General features: G+C 33.3%; 1 protein-coding gene across 2 annotated transcripts in view; it reads left to right on the top strand.

The window, feature by feature from the left end:
* The first annotated feature begins 456 nt into the window (after positions 1 to 456).
* LOC129799957 (histone-lysine N-methyltransferase ash1) overlaps positions 457 to 20357 on the top strand; it is a 131779-nt gene continuing 111878 nt past the window's right edge. The window contains exons 1-4 of one of the 2 annotated variants that reach the window (XM_055844271.1): positions 457 to 646; positions 1174 to 1407; positions 6999 to 7182; positions 7266 to 7560. In XM_055844271.1, coding sequence (XP_055700246.1) covers positions 1290 to 1407; positions 6999 to 7182; positions 7266 to 7560 — 597 coding nt within the window. In that variant the 5' untranslated portion in view covers positions 457 to 646; positions 1174 to 1289. The remainder of the gene's footprint in view (positions 647 to 1173; positions 1408 to 6998; positions 7183 to 7265; positions 7561 to 20357) is intronic. The other variant, XM_055844272.1, reaches the window with a different exon arrangement.

Below are 20357 nucleotides of genomic sequence, written 5' to 3'. Positions count from 1 at the left end.
ATATTCTTCATTAGATATAGCAGTAATAGAATATTTGGAATTGACATAATAAATTTCCCAAAGGGTCAATTCCTATTTTATCTGCAATTTTGAAATTTTTGCAGTAGAAATTTGAGAAATTAAATTTGTTTTATTGGAAAATGCATGATGTATGAGATTTTGAGCGGGAAATAATGCATTGCATTGGATACAGCACAGCAGAGCAATATTCGCCGTGGATCGCCACCATGGGAATTCCTTTGCAATTTGCAATGCACTCTCAGCTCTGACTTTTATTCATTTTTATAACTCCCTTTATATTTTATCTATTTCATAATTTAGTATATTGCAAAAAAGCATCAACGAATTTTCTACAAAGATAAAATCCCTGAAAAATTTAATATAAAATCGCATCAGCATATCGAAATTTTTTATGAAATGAAAACAAATGCAGCTAACTTCAGGCGAAATCACTGTGACGTCTGGCTGAAAAAAACTCAAAAGAAGAAGAAGAAGAAGGATAATTTCGTGAGTGTCATTATCTGGAGAAAAGGACAAATTTGATCCAGTAATTGCACGGATTTTTAGGTAATTTTACCCTCAAAGTGTTGTGGCGTGTGTAGTGCAGTGAGTAGTGAAAGTGGATGGTGGTTCTGGTCAATTTCAGGTGAGATTTTGGCGATTGAAGATGCTCTGAGTAGCGACGCCATTTTGGGATTGGAATGTGTAGCTATGTTTTGTAAACATAATTTAATGCTTTTCTCCAGCATAGAGCACGGTAGAAGGCACATTTTAGCACTCCCTGTTGGGGGCAATAATCCGGGTATACAATGATGTAAGATTTGGGTGGGGGCTAGACCAGGTAGGGTGTAAAAGAACAAAAAATTTTCAATGCATTTAGCACCTGCTCTTGCTTGAGTGACCCCAAAAGTGAAGCAATGTCCAAAGCAATTGGCGGGATTTCCCAGCAATTTCTCGGCTTTTTCTCAGAATTAACCCCAGAACTACCCAATGGAGGCTTCAAGTAGAGGATTTGGTTGTTAAAAATATGGGTATTTGGGGCAGAAATGGATAAAAATCCGTTGTTCAGGGTGATTCCGGAAGTGAATGTCGAACTGACGGGAGGGAAGCACTCAGCGTCACCCAAACACCATCTTTCTCACGCCTTGCACCCTCTTGGCTCATTACTTGCAGATTGACCCTCGGAACTAACATCCTTTGCTAATCATGCACCACAATTGCAACTAAATTGAGTGATTTGTTTGAAGCACTACTAAGGTGATTGATTTGTCCGGGTGGGGGTGTGGAAAATGCCCCAGGTTCCGGGTGCCCATCCACCCGTCCTGCCCGAGTGCAGTGATACGCGTACAAGGTCGTGGAGCTACCTCCAGCAGCTGCACGGCGAAGCCAGCAATCTCCCAAGTACTGGTAAGATGGGCTGATCTGGGATGGGGGGATCCTAATTCTGGGAGCACTGATTCACTCATCGGCACTTTCCCACGCACGCGAGTGCACATTGGTGGCGAAGGAGGTCGGTCAGTTACCTCAAAGATAAACAGGCTCGATTGATCCAGGTGTCTCATGAATTTTGGGCAATAAATACAACCGACATTTATTTCTTTTCTGATTTCTGGGATTTTTTTTCTGAATTATAAAATCTATGGATTGTGTTATCAGCATATAAAGGCCTCTTATTAAATTGATCAATATTTTTTTCACTTGAAAAATATTTTACACAAAATAACGTAATAGGGGGCGTGGCCTAGTTTTCACTGCGTACTAGAGTTAAAATCAAAATTAGGAAACACTTCAAAAAAAAATTAAGGAAGAATTAGAAATTTATTTTAGGAATAATTTAAAAAGATTTTTGATTAAAAATTTTAGTGAACAAAAGTGAAATGTCATTTTAAATATTTATTGATGAAATACTCATGAAGTGTTAATTTTTTTTTATTGAAATAGGGTATCAATTTGCGCGACATAGAGTAGCGTCTACACAATAGTAGAAATTTCTTAAAAGAATGCATTTTTAAAGAAAATTTCCCCTATCCTTGTAGGCAGAAACGTCAGAATTTTTTAAAAAAGGCAATTTTTGACAAAAATTGCTTCTAGTGTGTAGACACCAGGGTATCCATTTAGTAAAAAATTCAAAAATATAATTCTAGTAACGCTTAGGGTAAATGTCCTAATTCAAAACCATTTCCAGACGCTTTAACTTTGACAGAAGATTCAACACGCATTAAGTTCATATTTTTTCTGAAGAGAATTACATAAATTTGCTCCTTGACTCTTCTAGAATGTTTCTGTTTAGTGATGATTCTTTAGATATAATTTGAAAACTTCTTAAATACAAGAAAAATACGCGAGTGCAAAATGCTTCTACTGGAAACAAATTAATCCAAATGGAGACAAGGGAATGTTTCTAATTGGAGACAAATAGTGTAAATGAAACCGCGACGAAAGGTTTCCAAAACCTTGTTGAGTTGCTCTTGAATGCAGGATATGTTCTTATTCGTGGTCTTTTCTCCTTTCCCATCTAGAACAATAAGAAAATCTCTCCAAAAAAAAGCATTTGCAGACAATTCAAAAAACCCTTTTTGTTCACGAAATAGGTAATTATTTCATTTGAAAACTTCACGTACCTTTAACAACAAAGATTAGCACTTAATTTAACTAAAATTAGCCAGAAATATGACATAAATGTTAAGCAAAACGAATAAACAAGTCACTTTATTGTTTTTTTTAATTGAAAAGCATGGTCGATCGATGAAAAATTTAATTTTTCTGAGAAATTAACAAATTAAAACTTGTGAATATTAATGGATTTCCGCTTAATTTAGAGCAAAATTAACTAAATAATGAAACTGAGGTATAGAAAATATATAAATATAATAATTTAGTATTGTATTTATCATGAAAACAATGACGTTTCCATTTGGAGTAGTGAGAAATTTCCATTTGGAACAGGTTTTGAATTAACTTAATTTACCCTACATGTCATGAAAGAGGCGTGACCTAAAAGCAAAAAAGGAGCTTATTCAAAAATTTAGACTTCCTTTAAAAATAAATAGTTTTGATTCAAAATTAGAGGATTAATCCTCAAATAGATTAAGACTGGTCCTGATCCTTGAGAATAATTAATGTGTATAGGGGGCAAGCAATATCTACTCATAAATCTAATATACTTAGAAGGTGACCTGCTTATGCAATCGACTGGTGTGGGCTCCAGACTGTCGCGAGCTCTCCGCACTATGTCCTATCACTTGTACGACTCGAGACGAACTCACATCCGTACTCACTGAGATCATACGATCGACTAACTAATACAGTCGTCTCCACCATCACCAGAGGCGCTGGCCTAGAAAGGAGACATTGCGTCTCGAATATTTAGGGTTGCCTCAGCAGAGCATTTATTGCTATAAGGCGGGAAATTTAAGCTCTACATGTGTACGGATTAGTGGTAAAGAATCAAGTAAAGGAAATAAATACAAGGAACATTTGATCCGTGAGGAACATTTTGATGACATTTTGATTAGGATCAGTGTGAGTTTATTTGGGGACTTAGAAGTTTCTAATTTGAACAAAATATGACTAATTGCAATCTTTCCAAGTCACCCAAAATGGAATATTTACTAATTGGAAAAATCTAAGAAGAAGCAATAGAGTCCTTTTTTTAATTAACTTTTTCAAATGTGTCAAAAAACTTTTGGTAGATACTGTATGACAATGTAGTCACAACAAACTGAAATTTAATCGAAATCAAAAATCGAGAATTCGAAATATTAGACATTGAAATTTTAAAAATTGATTTTTCGAATTAGGGCCCCTAAGAGTTATCGTATGAAGTTGTAATTTTCTAAAAAGTTGTAGCATCTTATAAGACCTTTTCAGATAACAAAAGATTATCAAATTCTAGCATTTAGGACGGGAGTTACACAGCTCTCTCCGATATCTAGGTGACGAGGAGACAAAATGACATTTTTCTATTTAGCGCTGTGTGAATTTATTTTCTGTCGAAAAACCACAGAATTTTCCTTGTAGTGCGCTTATGTTTCATTTTGTACCACAATTGCAGTATCAAAAAATTTTGATAAAGTAAAAATAACATTTTAATTCATGCTGAACAAGCTGCATACTAAGTAATAAAAATATTTGAATTCATCAACCGTCAGTGTTTGACAGCTGTCAGTCGGATATCGAAGTGCCGGATATCAGAGAGCTGTGTATAACAGGAGTATATAATGGTGGCACAACGTTCCAAAGGGAAACTTAAGCCATTTTTTTTAAAATTATGAATGCTCTCTTATAAAAAATATCGAAAGTCTAAAATAACTACCAGCGCTTAAACGGCAAGATACTTTCAATTTCAATTTTCGGTTGATCTTTGATTATATATTTCGAAAGTCCTCGTAACTTCAAGTTGTTTCTTCGGTATATTATGTAGGGAAATTCTCTAACATTCTGACAATGCCATATGACACATTTTGTGCCATTTTTTCGAGAAAGTGATTCTGTAAGCGTGACATTGTCAGAAGTTACATATTTGAGATTTCTGACAATTAGGATGGTAATAAATGTATACAAAAAAATCAACTAAAATTACCTTATTTGCAAAATATCACTAAAAGAGATTTCATTAAAGAAAATCAATGAATTGTATTTTTAAACATTTTAATAACAGAAATAGCTCGATTGGCATTGTCAGATTTCGTGTATCAGTGCCATAAAAATTACAGAATTTCCCTACTGGCTATCAAAAAGTCATCATCTGCATCTATCTCTCGTTGGAACAAATTTCCCAGAGAGAAGGAGCAGCGGCTTATTCGAGCCTTTTTGGCGTCTTAAACTTTCTTTTATTTCTTACTTTTAAATGTGAATGCAAAATTGATGTAACGCATACCCTGCACACTTAATGTGTTGCTCCAGGCATATACAACCTGTGAAAGAGATTTTCGACTGTTTTTTATTTTTGCTTTAGAGGTTGGTCACCAACGCTAAGACGGCGGTGGACGTTTTTGACTTCTCTTTACTGTCAGTAGGCTATCACTTGAATATTTTGAGGAGAAACGTACTTTTTTAGCGCAATTTGTCATTCTTATCCTTATAGAAAATGCCTCTATATACATTTAAAATTTTTAAAACTTTCAAATTTTGTGATAAAACCGAATTCTGAAATGTCACAAGACTATCTAATTCTGTAATAATTGAAAAACATAAAAAAATCTAAAGTAATGAAAGATCGATCTGTTTAGTTAAGTAGCTACAACCAATAAAATAGTTTTGCCTAGATTTTGGATGATTAAAATCAAAATGAATAAGCCTTTTTGAAATTAAAATCGTTAAACTTAATCTCTAAGAAAAAAAAACAAGACCATTGAAGGTTAATAATTTCAAGGAATTGAAATTAACTCTTTCCGGACCACAACATATCCAGCGAACGAATTTCAGTAAATCTCACTTTATTGTAAGTCTTAGTGGTCAAATATGATACTTTTGTAGAGAAAGAATTTTCTCCGCCTCTGGGAAATTGGAAAACTCATGGGTACTCTCGTCCCCAAAAGAACGAAAAGGATACAATCTTCAATTATCCAAAAGCCAATATTATCGATTTTGTAAACTCTTTGTGCGTGTGACAGGACTCCTTTACAAGGTTGATTACTAAAACAAGAAGAATTATTGACCATTATCTTCTGAGATGTCCAGGAAGAGGTCAAGAAGACACCAAATCCCTGCTTGCCAACAGATTCCTCAAAATATTTCACACAATAACACTTTAAAACACATTTCTTTCAACACGATGTTATTGTAGACACATTAAGCTTTCTCAAAAGCCTAAAAGACACTTCCTGGACAATCAGAATTCACCAAAATCAGGAAGAATAGGAAAAACTTCCCTGAAACCTTACATTTGATCTCTAGATTTTTGGGGACGAGAGTACCCATAAAGTTTTAAACAAGTTTTTTGAAAATTTAGGAAAAAAATATTTTTCGAATTTATGAAATCTGTAATTGTTAGTTATCATACTTATTGACCCCGAGAGGTTTTTTCCTTATTCTGGTCTAGAAATATCAAAAAAGTCACAATATCTGCAAGAAAGCAGAAAATTGAAAATTCACTATTTTTGACCTGAAATATCTAAGCTCAGGAGTTAATTAGGATCCTGCAAAAAATATCCTAGATTTGGACATCCTTATAGTTTGTAATTATCCAGAAGAATCGGATTTTTATCGATTCTAGATAGTCTAAAAAATTGTTGTTTCTATGGGTATCCAGAGTCCCAAAGGAGACGAAAGAGTTAACTTATCAAAATCGATTAACACTATAAAAGGGTGCTTGAACTTATCCTTTCGCATCATTTACTGTTTTCCGGTTCATAACCGATTTGAACCGATTTAGAAACAAGTCGATAGGGTAATATGGGGTAATTTGGAACATGTATAATTTGGAACTGTGCGATTTTCTAACAGTTTTAGATGGCAAAAGAAAAAAAACAACGAAGAAGTACTTCCGAATATAAAGTCTCGTGCTTCTTTGTGACTTTCATTTCCTCTTTGACCATCTGAAATAGTGAGAAAATCTAAAAATTCCAAAATAGACATGATTCCGAATTACCCCATCTTACCCTAAATTGTCATTATTAGGTTATAAGTATACAATATATTTTCGGATAAGAATTATATCGGTTCATAACCGATTTGAACCGATTTATAATTCAGTTAAAATCAAAATATAGCTTAGGAATAATAAATTTCATTTTTGAATAAAAATTAATTATCGGTTCTTAATTGGTTCATTACCGGTTCATAACCGATTGTTACCGGTTGAGACTTGTGAGAAATTCCAAGACCTTTCCAACAAGCCCAAAGATGAATCTAATTTAATTGGAGACACCTGGAATGGAGAGCTCTGTTGTTTGATATTTGATTACCATTTAAACCTAAACCCACGACATTTTGGCTCCGCTCAAGTGGCTTGTTGACTGATATTCGGGGAGTTTTGTCTTGGACTCCTTTTGCAGTGGATGTCAATGCTCTGAAGTCGGGTCCGCCTGACAATATCACCAGCAAGAGTATGGATAGCAGTAGCTCATCCTCGGACTCGGATGGTACGAGCAGCAGTAGTGAGAGTGACTCTAGCACTTCGTCTGGGCATCAAAAACATCGAAAGTCACCTACACAGGCGCCCCAGTTTAGTGTCACGAGGTAGGATAGAAAGATAGAGAGAGAGAGAGAGTGAGGCCGAAAACTAACACGGTGACCTTTTTATTTCGCGCCATGCAATGTAGCTCCGACAAAAGTGGCCTAAAGATGAAAATAGCAGCCATTCCAAGGGGTGTGAACTCGAGTCAGAAGGCACTCAATAACAATTCATCACCGACAGGGAAGGCGAATGATAAGAAGAAGGCAAAGAGCACAAAGGCTAATGTGGCCAGCACGTCGAAGAAGAGTACAACTGACGCCTCTAGTACCAGTTCGTGCTGTTCAGCATGCAATGGCAGTGAGAGTGATTCGAGTTCCGATGAGAATACAAATAATCAGCAAAAGTCACAGAAGAAGCAGAAAAAGCTCCGGAGAAAGAAGGTAAGTCGATAGATTCTTTCATCTTTTTTTTTCACTTTTCTTTCTTTTTATTTATTTTTTTATTTTTTTACTCTCATTTCACCACAATTTATATACAATCTTTGAAGAGAAAGTGTATTTGAATGTATATAGAAAATTCCCAGGATATAATTTTATATAATTCCTTGTGAGAAAGAAAAAAGAGTGTTCAGAAAGTCTGTTCTTTGATGATTCATACGAATTCTTTAGTGGAATTCTTAATAGACAAGAGTCAGAGAGAAAATATTCTTGTATTTTCTCTTAATACTTTTCCCAAAAATGAGTTTTTCTTCCAGCAAAACTTTCTTTAGTTATGCTTATTAATAACATAATTAAGACTTAAGGCATAAGTCTTAACAATCTCGTTGAAATTAATGTATAGAAAAAAACTTTGAAAATTTGTAATAAGAAAATGGGAAAGCCTGAAGGAATTATCGAAATTTATTTACCTACTGAGAGAACTACTCGAGTTATGAAATCTAAAAAAAAAAATTAAACTTAATGGATTTGTTTTTATAGAAGAAATTCAGAAATTTTTTTAATATAGGGTAAGTGTGCCAAATTCCGGCCAGCTTGCAATTCCGGCCACCTTTTTTGTTCCTCGATTTCCATGAATTTTTAGTTTTTACATACTCTAGAGATTATACAATGCAAAAGAATAACAAAAATGTAGCTTCGACAAACGAGATGACGTGAAAAAGATACTGGAAGAATTCCCGAAGGGCAAGGAACTATGAGAATTAAGGTGGCCGAAATAAGGCACCAAAGCTATGTCCACAATTTTATAAATTTTAAAATGTATTAAGAATGATTTTAAAGTAAATAAAGACGATAAATGGTTTACAAGGTTCCAAGCAACACTCCTTAAGCACAAGGAATAAAAAAATCAATTTTTATTAAAAATATTACATTTCAAACTTGAGACTTTGGCGCTTGCATGCAACTATGCCGAAATTTGGCACACTTACACTAAATTATTAATCTTTAGAAATTTATTACTCATCCAACTTGAGAGTATTTGAGCTTATCACTGGTTTATCTATGTAAAATAGTTCCAATCTAATATATCTCCAAAGAAAAGGTAATCATCGAAATCGGTTAATAAGTAATCACAAATTCCGAAAATATTCGATCAAACCTTAACAGAGGTTGCATCAGGATAAATTGTGGAGAGAAGTGTGACTGATCATTGGAATAATATCGATCTGATTTACAATATCCCCAATATTCTAAAATAATTTCAAAATATTCGATTTCGAAATTTCGAAAATCTAGTTTTCGAAAATTTGTCTCCAAAAATCGAAAATATGTTTCGAACGCCAAAGAAAAAAAAACATTTTTACTTATCATTTTATCTGTATAATAGCCGAAAGTTCTTTCTGTTCACATTTTGAAATGCCACAAATGTCAAAAAAAAACTGCTTTGACTTTTCTGCTGGAAAAGTCAGAGCAACCAGGAGGGGAATTCTTTAACGCTCTGGCAATGCCATATGACAAATTGGGTTCGAATCTTAGGAAAACTTTTTCGAAAATGCGATGCTGTAGCCGTTACATTGCCATTTCAGCTCATGTTGCATTGTCAGAAGTCACATACAGTAGAGTCTCGCTATAGTCCATATTTGGTTTCAAATTTGACACTTGGGTCGCACTATAGTCCATGTAATTTTTTAAAATTATCAACGACTTTTAGTATTGAAATTGCTCGACGGCTTCCACTTTCTCTGCGATTGTGGTACTTGTCCTTGCTCTCTTCATTGTGGATCACAATTATCACAACTACTTAATAAAGTTTGCCAAAAATATTAAAATAATTATGCATGTCGCATACTAAAAAACATAACCTAACTTAAAATCAGTGTTTTGAAATCAACGGTAAATAAATTGTGGACTATAGAGCGATGGCCTATAGCGAGACTCTACTGTATTTCAGATTTCTGGCAATTCAAATGACAATGAATTTTAGTATGAAAATTCGAAATTGAATTTGAATTTTTCGAACTTCAACGACTTTTTATGCAAATAGAGTTCCATATACCTTTTATCCAAGACACTATTGGAATTTCTTTTTTATTGGGGGTCACCGAACACCGAAAGTTGATATCTTGTACCGTTTAAGCTCCAGAGCGGTGACAAGTTGGAAAAAAAGTGGATTATATAACCTCTCTCTCTCTTTGAGTTCGAGCAATAAAAAAAAAATTGTATTCAGAAAAGCAGGAAAGGCGACCTGGAGACGAACTTTGTGTACTTTGACTTTAACAACTTTATATAAAATTTTTTTTTCATATAATTTCTATTTTTTGTGCTTTTTTATGGCGCCCTATTTACAAAAAGACATTTTACTGAGTTTTATTTAAAAAGAACAACAACCAGTTAAATTTTTCGAGTCTATTTCAAAAATTGTCATTACAATTTTGAAATTGTTTAACATTCCGAGTTTCTGCATAATGTGACATTCTCTTACCGTGTTAATGGCTTTTCAATGAGTTTCTGTGAAATTCTATTCTCTCGATGGTTAATAATTCGTTTTCTGGTAATTTTATCGCACTGAATTGGAAGCTGAAGAAGCTTCTACATTTTCCATTGTCATTTTCTTCAAGAAAATTACACTGTTACTGATATTTGAGCATATTTATGCTATTTATTTATTAAAAAAGACAAGTCAAAGAAAAATTTATTCGGGAGCTTTTTGTTGTGGGAAGTTTTGAGACAAAAAAGGAGCTACATTAAATTAGTTTCGGAAGAGTAGGTCGTTTTCATGTTTCAATTTTATCCTTAGTGGTTTGAACACTAAAGCAATCATTAAATTTCCAATATCCATCGCAGTCTCTGTGCCCGTCTGACTCACTCAAGTGAAAGTTCTGAAAATCAATTTCACATTTTATTAGAAGCTTAGTTTTATTACATTCTAGTTTTAGTTTCACCATCACATTTCTTATCAGATCTACAGTTTAAATTCTATATATTCGACATTTTGCATAATTATTAATTTCATTGCAAAAACAACTAAAATTATAAGCCATTTTATTTTATTACTGTTCTTCTATTTTAAATTTTTTATTAATCTCTAGATTTTTCTAGGAACTTCAAATATTTCATTATTCTTTGTTTTCGTAAAAGATTAATGGATATAATGGAAGAGAAAAGTTCATCCGAACATAGATTGAAAATCCTGTTATATATGCACAGGCACACCGTCGAAATCCATTAACTGGAGACAAACTTTTTATTAAAAAAAAAAAGAAATTTGAAAGTTTGTTCAATTTTAAGTGGTGTCGGTGCTTTATCAGAATTTCGTAACTTTCAATTTGGTGTCTTTTGAATCCTTAACTCATTGAAAATATTCAATTTCAGAATGATGCTATTATCAATGAGGACACGTATTGTATGATTATTATTACTCAGATCAACATTTTACATAATACTTTTGCAAATATGGTAAGGGTACCAAATTTCGGCCAGCTTGCAATTTCGCCCACTTCTTTATTCCTCAAATTTGCATGATTTTTTAGTTTTTGTGTATTCTAGAGATTGTACAATGCAAAAGACACAAAGAATGTTCCTTCGACAAACGAGATAATGTAAAAAAGACTTTGGAAAAATTCCGAAAGGGCAAGGAACCGTGATAACCAAGGTGGCTGAAATATTAACAAAGAAATGTCTATATTTTTATTCATTTAAATGAATTGAGAATGATTTTGGAGAGAACAGAGACGATAAACTATCTACAATATCTACAAGGATCCAAGCAACATTTCTTAAAGTGATTTCTAAATTTTGACAAAAAATTGGAGATTTTAAAGAAAAATTACAATTTCTACATATTTTTTTTTATTAGGGAACGTGGTTGTAATTTAGGACAGGGTTCATTGCATATAAACATAACTATTCAAAGTTATAAGTGCGATATTTTCAATACAAATTGAAGTCTTTTGATAATCCCTTTTCAGGAACCTTGTTTGGAACATTATAAAATATTTTGACATCTTTGCTTTCTCAAAAATTAATCATATTACATTTGAAACTGATTGCAAATAGAATCATTAAATTTAGGGTGGCGGCATTACATGTGGCCCTCTGTCTTCAAAAATTCGCAAAAAACTTCACAATAACACAAAATGATTTTGAAAACCTCAAAATTAAAAATATTTGATGTGTTTTAATAGCACATTACATTTTTTCTTGGTTTTCGGAATAATTTTCTGACAAAAATTGCGACGTGGCCATAAATAAAGTCAGGCTACAAGTAATGCCACCACCCTACTGTAATTTTATACACCTTTTTTGTAACTTCGGACATTGCTTGTAATTTCGGACAGCTTATATTTTTAAGAATCCAACTTAAAAAGTTCTCTTGTTTATGAGAAGGAGCCGTAGGATGTCTCAAGGAGCCCGGATACTTTACTGGTACTGCAAAAAAATCTAAATAAAACTACACAAAACACAAAAATCCGTCGAATTTCTCGTAAAGAATTGCTCAGAGTGAATTTTCAATAAAGTAATTTAATTTTAGATTATTATTCAAAATTGAACGTATTCAAGGGTAATATCTTCTAAAATTAATAAATATTTAGCTGAAATACACTAATAAATTAATATTCGAAGAAAATTCCATAATTTTAATTACTTTAATTTGTAGTGTCCGACTTTACCCTCAGAATGTTCTAAATTACAAGATGTCCCAAATTAAAAGCATTTCCCTTATAGCTTTACAACAACAAGCTTGGAAGCAACAAATGTCGTTGAAAGAAGTAATTTGAGTTAAAAACCATTTCTTCTAGAATTTATTTATTTATTTTGTAAATCATAAAAATAACGATAACGAATAACGAAAGTAATAGACGATGTCGATGAAATTTATAGGAATTGCGCCTGCTCTTTTCTTAAGCTCTTACAATTCATTATCGATACGGAAAACGGAATTGTACTTTAAAAAGAAGAGTACACCAAAAAATATTTCGTAAAATTGTTCGTAGATGTTTGTAAATTCCTAGAGATTACTTTTGTAAAATGCTCGTAAATTGTATAACCTACAAAAAAGTTTGTAACAGGTTGTACCTTTTTTACACAAACTGTTCGTAATATAATGTCACTTGACGATAATTTTTTGTTTTTTTTTACAAATATTTGTTCGTAAACACTCAGAAAAATGTTCGTAAAATTTTGTCAGACAAACAAAAATGTACCAACAAATGTTTGTAAAGGAACAAAAACAAATGCTTGAAGATCATGCTACAAACAATGTTTGTGAAGACGTACATACTTTTACGAACTTTTTTGTGGGTTATACGATATAATATGAGTATTTCGTAAGTCCCCAGTAGGAATTCACAAATATTTACGAACAATTTTACAAAATAATATTTATTTTTTATTAGATTTATGATGCTACGTAAGAATGACATAATCCCGAATGTCAGAGTTGACCTAGATAAATTGCGAAAATCAATAATCCTTAACGCAATATAATATTTACGTAAATATGAGACTCTTTAAGATGCTCCATCAGACCAATCGTCTATACAATAACAACTCAGGATTTTCAAGTTGTACAATATGCAAAAAATGCTTTTATAGCATTTCATCACTAGGAATTTTCCTGGAAAATCATGCTAAAAAAATTCGTCAGATAAGTCCAGGATGAGTTGGAAATAGAGCATGAAGACAGAATTAAGATCCGTGAAAAATCGAAAGACTATAGGATGCTATTGTTTATATAAAATTTTAAGATTGTTTTTCTATTTTTATAAGATTTACTATTTAATTCTTGATTAAATAGAAATTTTTCCTTATTCTTATACTAATTCGAAGGATTTTGAATCCTGTTTTGTTTTATTTTTTCTTTCTTTGTCAAAATTCTTAACAACTATTTGAGGATTGATATCCTCTTCATCAGGTATCAAATTGGATAGAACGCACACTGGGCTCTCCGAATATTCGGGTAAATTGGAACCAGAAATGACAGATAAAAAAAACACATGCGAGAAGGGGAATCTTTTGACTTTTCTTTGTGTTTGACAGCTGTCACCCGAATATCGCAGAGCTCTCTCTGTGTATATGAACCACTTAATCATAATACTTTTCTACATATTGGAAGCGATTTTCGTCAACTTCGTTATCCGTTTTTGAGCAACGTAAGTGTCCTTAAATAAAAAAATCCTGTCATGTAGGGGAATTCTGTAACGAAATGACAATGTCATGACAAATTTAAAAAAAATTTTGTGTGATAAATTCGGAAAAATTTATCGAAAATCAGATTCATATCAGTTACTAAAAGTCTCATAAAGCTAATTAGATTAGCCATTTGATGCTCACTAGATTTTAATGTTGTCCTGTTCTCGAATTTAATTCGAAAATTTGTCATATGACATTGTCATACCGTTACAGAATTCCGGTACAGATCAGTATATTTTATTATTTGGAATCGGGAATCTTCGTTGTTTTTCATTTTGTTTTTTACACTTTTGTTTTTCCCAGTTTGTCTTTGGAATCTTTGTCTTCGGTTATTTTTGTTTTTTGGCAACTTTGTCTTTGGAAATCTTGTCCTTCATATATTTTGCACAATTTTCGTAAATTTTGTCTGTATAACACATTTTGCACAAGTATATTTTGTAAATTTCCAAAAATTTCCCTTTTCTCAGAAAATTCTCCTTTGCCCCAAAGGACGAAATTAAAAATTTCCCAAAACACAGAAAATTTCCGAATAGTCTCATTATTGGACCTATTGGAAAGGTCTTAAACAGGTTCCAACCGATTATAAACAGATAGGGTAAGTGTGCCAAATTTCGGCATAGTTGCAATAAGCACCTAAGTCCATAGTTTGAAATGCAATATTTTTAATTCATATTGATATTTTTTGTTACTTCCTTTTCGGGAGGGTTGTGTGGAACCTTGAAAACTAGTTTATCAAATTTGTTTTCTTTAAATCACTCCCTAAAATATTGAAAAATCAATAAAAATATGGAGATTGCTTTGGGTAGTACTCCGGCCACTTTGTGTGAAATACCGGCCACCTTTTTTCTGACCACCTTTTGTGACGCAACGGATAGAAAATTTGAAAACGTCAAACGGAACGAGTTTAATATTTAGTTTAATACGGTTATATGAAAGCCCTGAGATCTTCCGTATAATTTGTCCTGAAGACCTGAAGAGTAGCATCTCAAATTTACGCGCAGATTCCCGTAGCAATTTGCCCTTCCTGAACCCTTCCAAGACCTTTTCCACGTCATCTTTTTCTAGAAGTGATGGTTTTTTTTCTCTGGATATTGTAGAACTCAGAAATTGAAAAAAAAAACATAAAATGAATAAGAAATTTAGGAAAACAAAAGATGTTGCCGGAATAGACTACACTACCTCACCGGAGAGACGCTCACAAAGTCTATACTTTTTTACGCGAAATACAGGATCCAGCTGCGAAATTTTACCCGAAATTTAAAGATTGATTCACTATTAACATAAACAGAAACAATCTTTAATGAAAACTAATCAATTTTCATGAAAAACACCGAAGGAAAACCTTCTGCACTTCACCACAAATTACAAGACTGCTAGAAACACAAATGATCTGTCACATTTTTTGTAAGACTCTTTTCCACATTGAGTTTTTACAACGCAATTTAAATTCAAATTATACCTAAAATTTAACGGTCTTTGTGTTAATACACCCTAAAATAAATAAATATTTAAAAGCAAAATGAATTTATTGACTATTCGAAGATTACATAAATAATTTTAATTAATTTATTTGCATGGCCGAAATTACACTCAAAGTGGCCGAAATTAGAAGCTGGCCGAAATTTGGCACACTTCCCCTAAGGAATTTTTATCAGAAAATCTGTTTTATTACCTTTAAGCTATTTTGGACGATCTTTTAAGTGATTTATATTGGTTCCAATCAATTTGAGAATCGGTAAACAGTAAATTAATCGAAAATAGTTTTAACCCTTTAAGGACGATTGGAACACCGGTGTCCCATAAAGAAAATTTTTTTTCGTGACTACCTAAAGTTACTTTTTCCTTATGTTTGTACGTAATTGCAAAGTAGAAGGTTGAAGGAATCTAGGATACTTTTTGGAAGTCTCCAGCTATTTGCTATATAGTAAATTTTTAAGCTAGAAAATGACGAATTTTTAAATTCTCATTATAAAAAATAATTTTAAATATATTTTATATTTCCAATTTTTTTAAGCAAAACCGTTTTGGCAAAAGAAACTACAATGCTCAAACATAATATTTTTCATTAGATTGAAAATTATCACTCATTAGTATTGTCAGAAAAATTACTTAAATTTTTAGGCTATTTTTGTCCAATTGGTTCATCAGACTCTGTTGGCTTTTCGAAGGCTAGATATAAGACCTTTTACTGGTTTTGTTCATTGGTTTCATTTTTATTGCTGATTTTCGGTCCGCGAAAACTGTCTCGTCGTTAAAGGGTTAAGGTATAGAATCTTAATCACGAGTTTCAGCATTTCGCAAAGGGTTTGATGGTTTTACTGTTTTAGTTTACTATTTTCCGTTGATTATTTAGTACAAAGGGGCGTGGTTAATTTTTGGCGGGTGGGGCTTTTAGTTTTCCACCAATAAATGAAGGGGGTACTAAGTGACTGCCTTAAAGGGCGCCACGGTATCTTATAATTTACGACTAAAAAACAAAAAAATCAAGTTTATTGATCATTATTTCTTAAACGGAGCGTTAAGAGGTCATAATTATGGACTGGTGCTACTAAGTGGGTCAAACTTCAGCTTCATTATGCAAAATAGTGGTGCCAAGTGAATCCTAAAATACCTTTCTTGTAATGGGATATTGCCATGAGGATCTGCAAATGTTAGTCAGAAGTAGAACTCGTGAAAATTTCTAAGATTCTTTCTCAATAATCTCATGTTCATTTTAACTTTCATCCATTTTTTGTATGAATATTTAAAATGACACGAGACGCATACGATGTGGCGTAAAAAATAGAAAGAATATTTCACTTATCGTTCGTTCTATATTCAAATTCATGGCTGGTTTATGGGAAAGAGACCTTGATGCATAATAAATGAATTTCAGTGGATTATTGGATTGCAAAAGGATGAAAGTGGTTCTTATTCAGTGGAAATGAGTGGTAGAAAAAAAAGAGAGAATATGTCATGTGAAAAGGCTGGTTGGTTGGTCGGACTTGGCTAGAAGAAATTTGATTTGTAGCAAAATGTTTTTGGTGATAGGTTGTCCTGTGCATTGTCATTCTCTGGATGCTGTATGTGATATTAATTAATTGATATTGTTTTTGCCCATGGGTAGCAATTGCTTCCTTTTACGATGTTCATTTGGAGTGTTTTTTGGCGCTTTAGTTTCGCCCATAAGTGGCCTTTGATGAATGCTTTTTTTCTTCTTCTTTGGAATGCAAGAGTTGTTGTTGGTCGTTTATGAAATGAACCTGTGTTTAATGGGATGAGAATATTGGAGGGATGCAAGGAAAAGTCAAATGATGGGAATGGGATGAAGAAGGGGGGTTCAGAGAGATATGGGGAGAGATGAAGAAGAAATTCTCTGTATGTGGTTTGAAGGTGAAGAGTAAAATATATAAAAAAAAAGGAAACTTATACAATAATTGTCGTCTCTCTTTTGCGCCTCTCAATTGATTTTTTTCTTAAGGAATTATTCTTGTTCTTCCTACCTTCATCTTTAGCATTTATTGTTTCATATATTTTATACATATGTTGCATTTGCCGGTGAAAGACAGAAGAGAGCACAAGGGATCAGGAATATGTGTGTGAGAAGGTTTGGTTGTGGCCCCAAAGGCAAAAAAAAAAGGACGAGATATGGTTGAAATGAATAAACATAAAAAAAGACCATGAGGAATTTATCCACCACACGAATGGCGAGTACATAATTCATCGTCGTCGTTCCATTGAATCAAAAAGAATTATCTTTTTGCACTCTGGTGTTTTTTTTTTTAATTTTTTTTTGTTGTTCTTCTCTTCTGCACTTTAATGCATCGTCCAGGAGAGTGTTAGTGACCATGTGAAGTTGCTGCTGCAGCTTCTGGCTCCTGCACAGATCATGATAATAATGAGATGAGATTGTGAGGTGAAAGAGAGAAGGAACTCGTTTAACGATTGCTGGGCGGTGTGATGGGAAGAGAGGAAATATATTTTATACAGTATTACATATAATATAAATTCTTCAAGATGTAATACTATGTGTATTGCACTTGAGGTAAAAGAGCGGGAAAATTGAGTATTGAGAAACCGGCAAATGTGGCAAAAGGACAGAAATACAAGAAGAAGCTGTCGATAGGGTAACAAAGTTAATGAGTACTTGGGATTGTGAAGTTTGCCAACTTGAAATTGACTACTGAAATAAAAAATTATGTTGCAGCATCCCAACTTTGCGAAATGCTTGAATTCATTTGAAGGTTTTCCAAATTCCTTCTTTTCGAAATGATTAACACTTAAGCTTATACTTCGGGAGAGAAAGCTATAAAGAATTACGTATAAATAGAAGATTCAGTAAAGACAGTCATGTTAAAAAGATTACCGGAGATGTCCTTCACTGAGAAAAAAAGAGGGTGCGATTAACTCTTTTACCTCAGAACTTTAACACTTTTTAGGTGTAAAAATATATCAACATTTTTAATGTTAATTTTACACCCTTTTAAGTATAAAATTAACATGAAAAAGGGTAACTTTAACCCATAATACACCTAAAAAGCATAATATTTACACCGATTTCGGATCAATAAATGCAGGGTAAAATTAACATTTCTGGAATGTTATTTTAACTTTTTCGGATTTCTCTCAGTGTTTGGAAAAGAGTCAAATACAATCCAATATGATTATTTTATTTTTAAAACTGAGTAACCATTTGAATAGGGTAAGTGTGCCAAATTTCGGCATAGTTGCATGCAAGCGCCAAAGTCTCAAGTTTGCAATGTAATATTTTTAATACAAATTGAATTTTTTATTCCTTCTACTTAAGGAGTGTTGCTTAGAACCTTGTAGACAGTTCATCGTCTTTGTTTACTCTAAAATCATTCTTAATACATTTTAGAATGAATAAAAATGTAGATATAGCTTTGGTGCCCTATTTCGGCCACTTTCATTCTCATAGTTCCTTGCCCTTCAGGAATTCTTCCAGTGCCTTTTTCACGTCATCTCGTTTGTCGAAGCTAAATTTTCTGTTATTCTTTTGCATTGTATAATCTCTAGAGAATGTAAAAACTAAAAATATATGGAAATTCGAGGAACAAAAAAGGTGGCCGAAATTGCAAGCTGGTCGGAATTTGGCACACTTACCCTACCATACTTAAAGCTGGCAGGACCAGACGAAATTAATCACATTAGTACAAAATGTTTTTCTGAAATCAACAGGAATATATATTTTTTATGAAGAAGTTTAAATTTCTTTTTGTAAGAAAAGAATTCTTCCCGAATGATATTAGATAGCTGTAGGAGTATTGATTAGCATAAATGGTAGGAACTTGAGTAGTTCTTCAGTTAGAATTTTTCCATTCACAAGCCTTGGTGCCAGGTCTAGACTACAGTCGGTCAGCTCTTGAAGTTTATGGCGTGTCGTTGCAAATGTCTGTGATCTCACGTTGCCTTGATGGAACAAATCCCAGTCAAAATCCTAAAAGTAAAGATCCCGAACGCTAAAATCCCGAATGGGCCAAAATCCCAACAGCGAAAAACCCGAATGTCAAGATCCTAAAAAGCATAAAATCTAAAATCTCGAATTTGTCAAAATCCCGAAAAGCCAAAATCTCGAATGGGTCAAAGTCGCTAAAAAGCAAAGATCTCGAAAAGCCCAAAACCCCAACGCCATAATTATCACTAAAAGGCCAAAATCCCGAATGGGTCAAAATCCTAAGAAGCATAAAATCCCGAAAAGCCATAACCACTAAAAGGTCAAAATCCCGAATTGGCCAAGATCCCGAACACCAAAATCCTGAATGGGTCACAATCTCGAAAAACAGAAATCCCAAACGCCATAATCACTATAAGACCAAAATCCTGAATGGGCTAAATCTCCAAACCAAAATCTTGAAAGCCAAAATCTCGAAAGTCAAAATCTCGAAAGCCAAAATCCAGAAAACCCAAGATCTCGAACACAAAGACTCCGAATGGGTCAAAATTTCGAAAAGCCAAAGTCCCGGAAACGAAAATCGAAAATCCCAAAAAGCCAAGATCTCCTTTCGTTATGTCATCTATCAATTGCGCCATCTATGAGCGTATTGAAATCAGTTCCAATCGGTAGTACAGTAATGCCGGCTTCAGACTGGAGGCTTAGCCCAGTTTCCGAAGGTCTCAAAAATCTAAATAATAAACAATTTTATTGATTTTTCAAAATCTAATGAATCATTTGCCCTTATAATCCAATCCTAAATAACAATTTTCTAAAGAATCGTCCCTGATTAAGAACTAGAGGAGTTAAGCTAGATGGCTAAGTCTTAGGTCTGAAGCCCGTATAAGGGCCTTGACAGACCTGAGGATTATCCGAGAGACGGCTTAGTGTAATTATACTCGACATAATGGTTAAATTTAATTTCCATCATTTTCCACTAAGTCGTCTCTCGGCTTAAGTCGTAAGTGTGTCTAGGGCGTAACCGACAATCGATTTAATTTAAAAATTAACTTCTGTTTATTTACATTTGTGATTTATACGATTTATATCAATTTCACAATCTGTGGATATTCGATAGAGCCCTGAAAATTGCAAAATCACATCAAAAATTATTCCACAGAATTTTTTTTCGGGATTCCTTCCTCTCTGTGGGTTTCATTTTCAAAAACTTGCCCAA

The sequence above is a fragment of the Phlebotomus papatasi genome, chromosome 1 (genome assembly GCF_024763615.1).
Source record: "Phlebotomus papatasi isolate M1 chromosome 1, Ppap_2.1, whole genome shotgun sequence".
Lineage (NCBI taxonomy): Eukaryota > Metazoa > Arthropoda > Insecta > Diptera > Psychodidae > Phlebotomus > Phlebotomus papatasi.
This window is presented reverse-complemented; position numbering and strand designations above follow the sequence as displayed.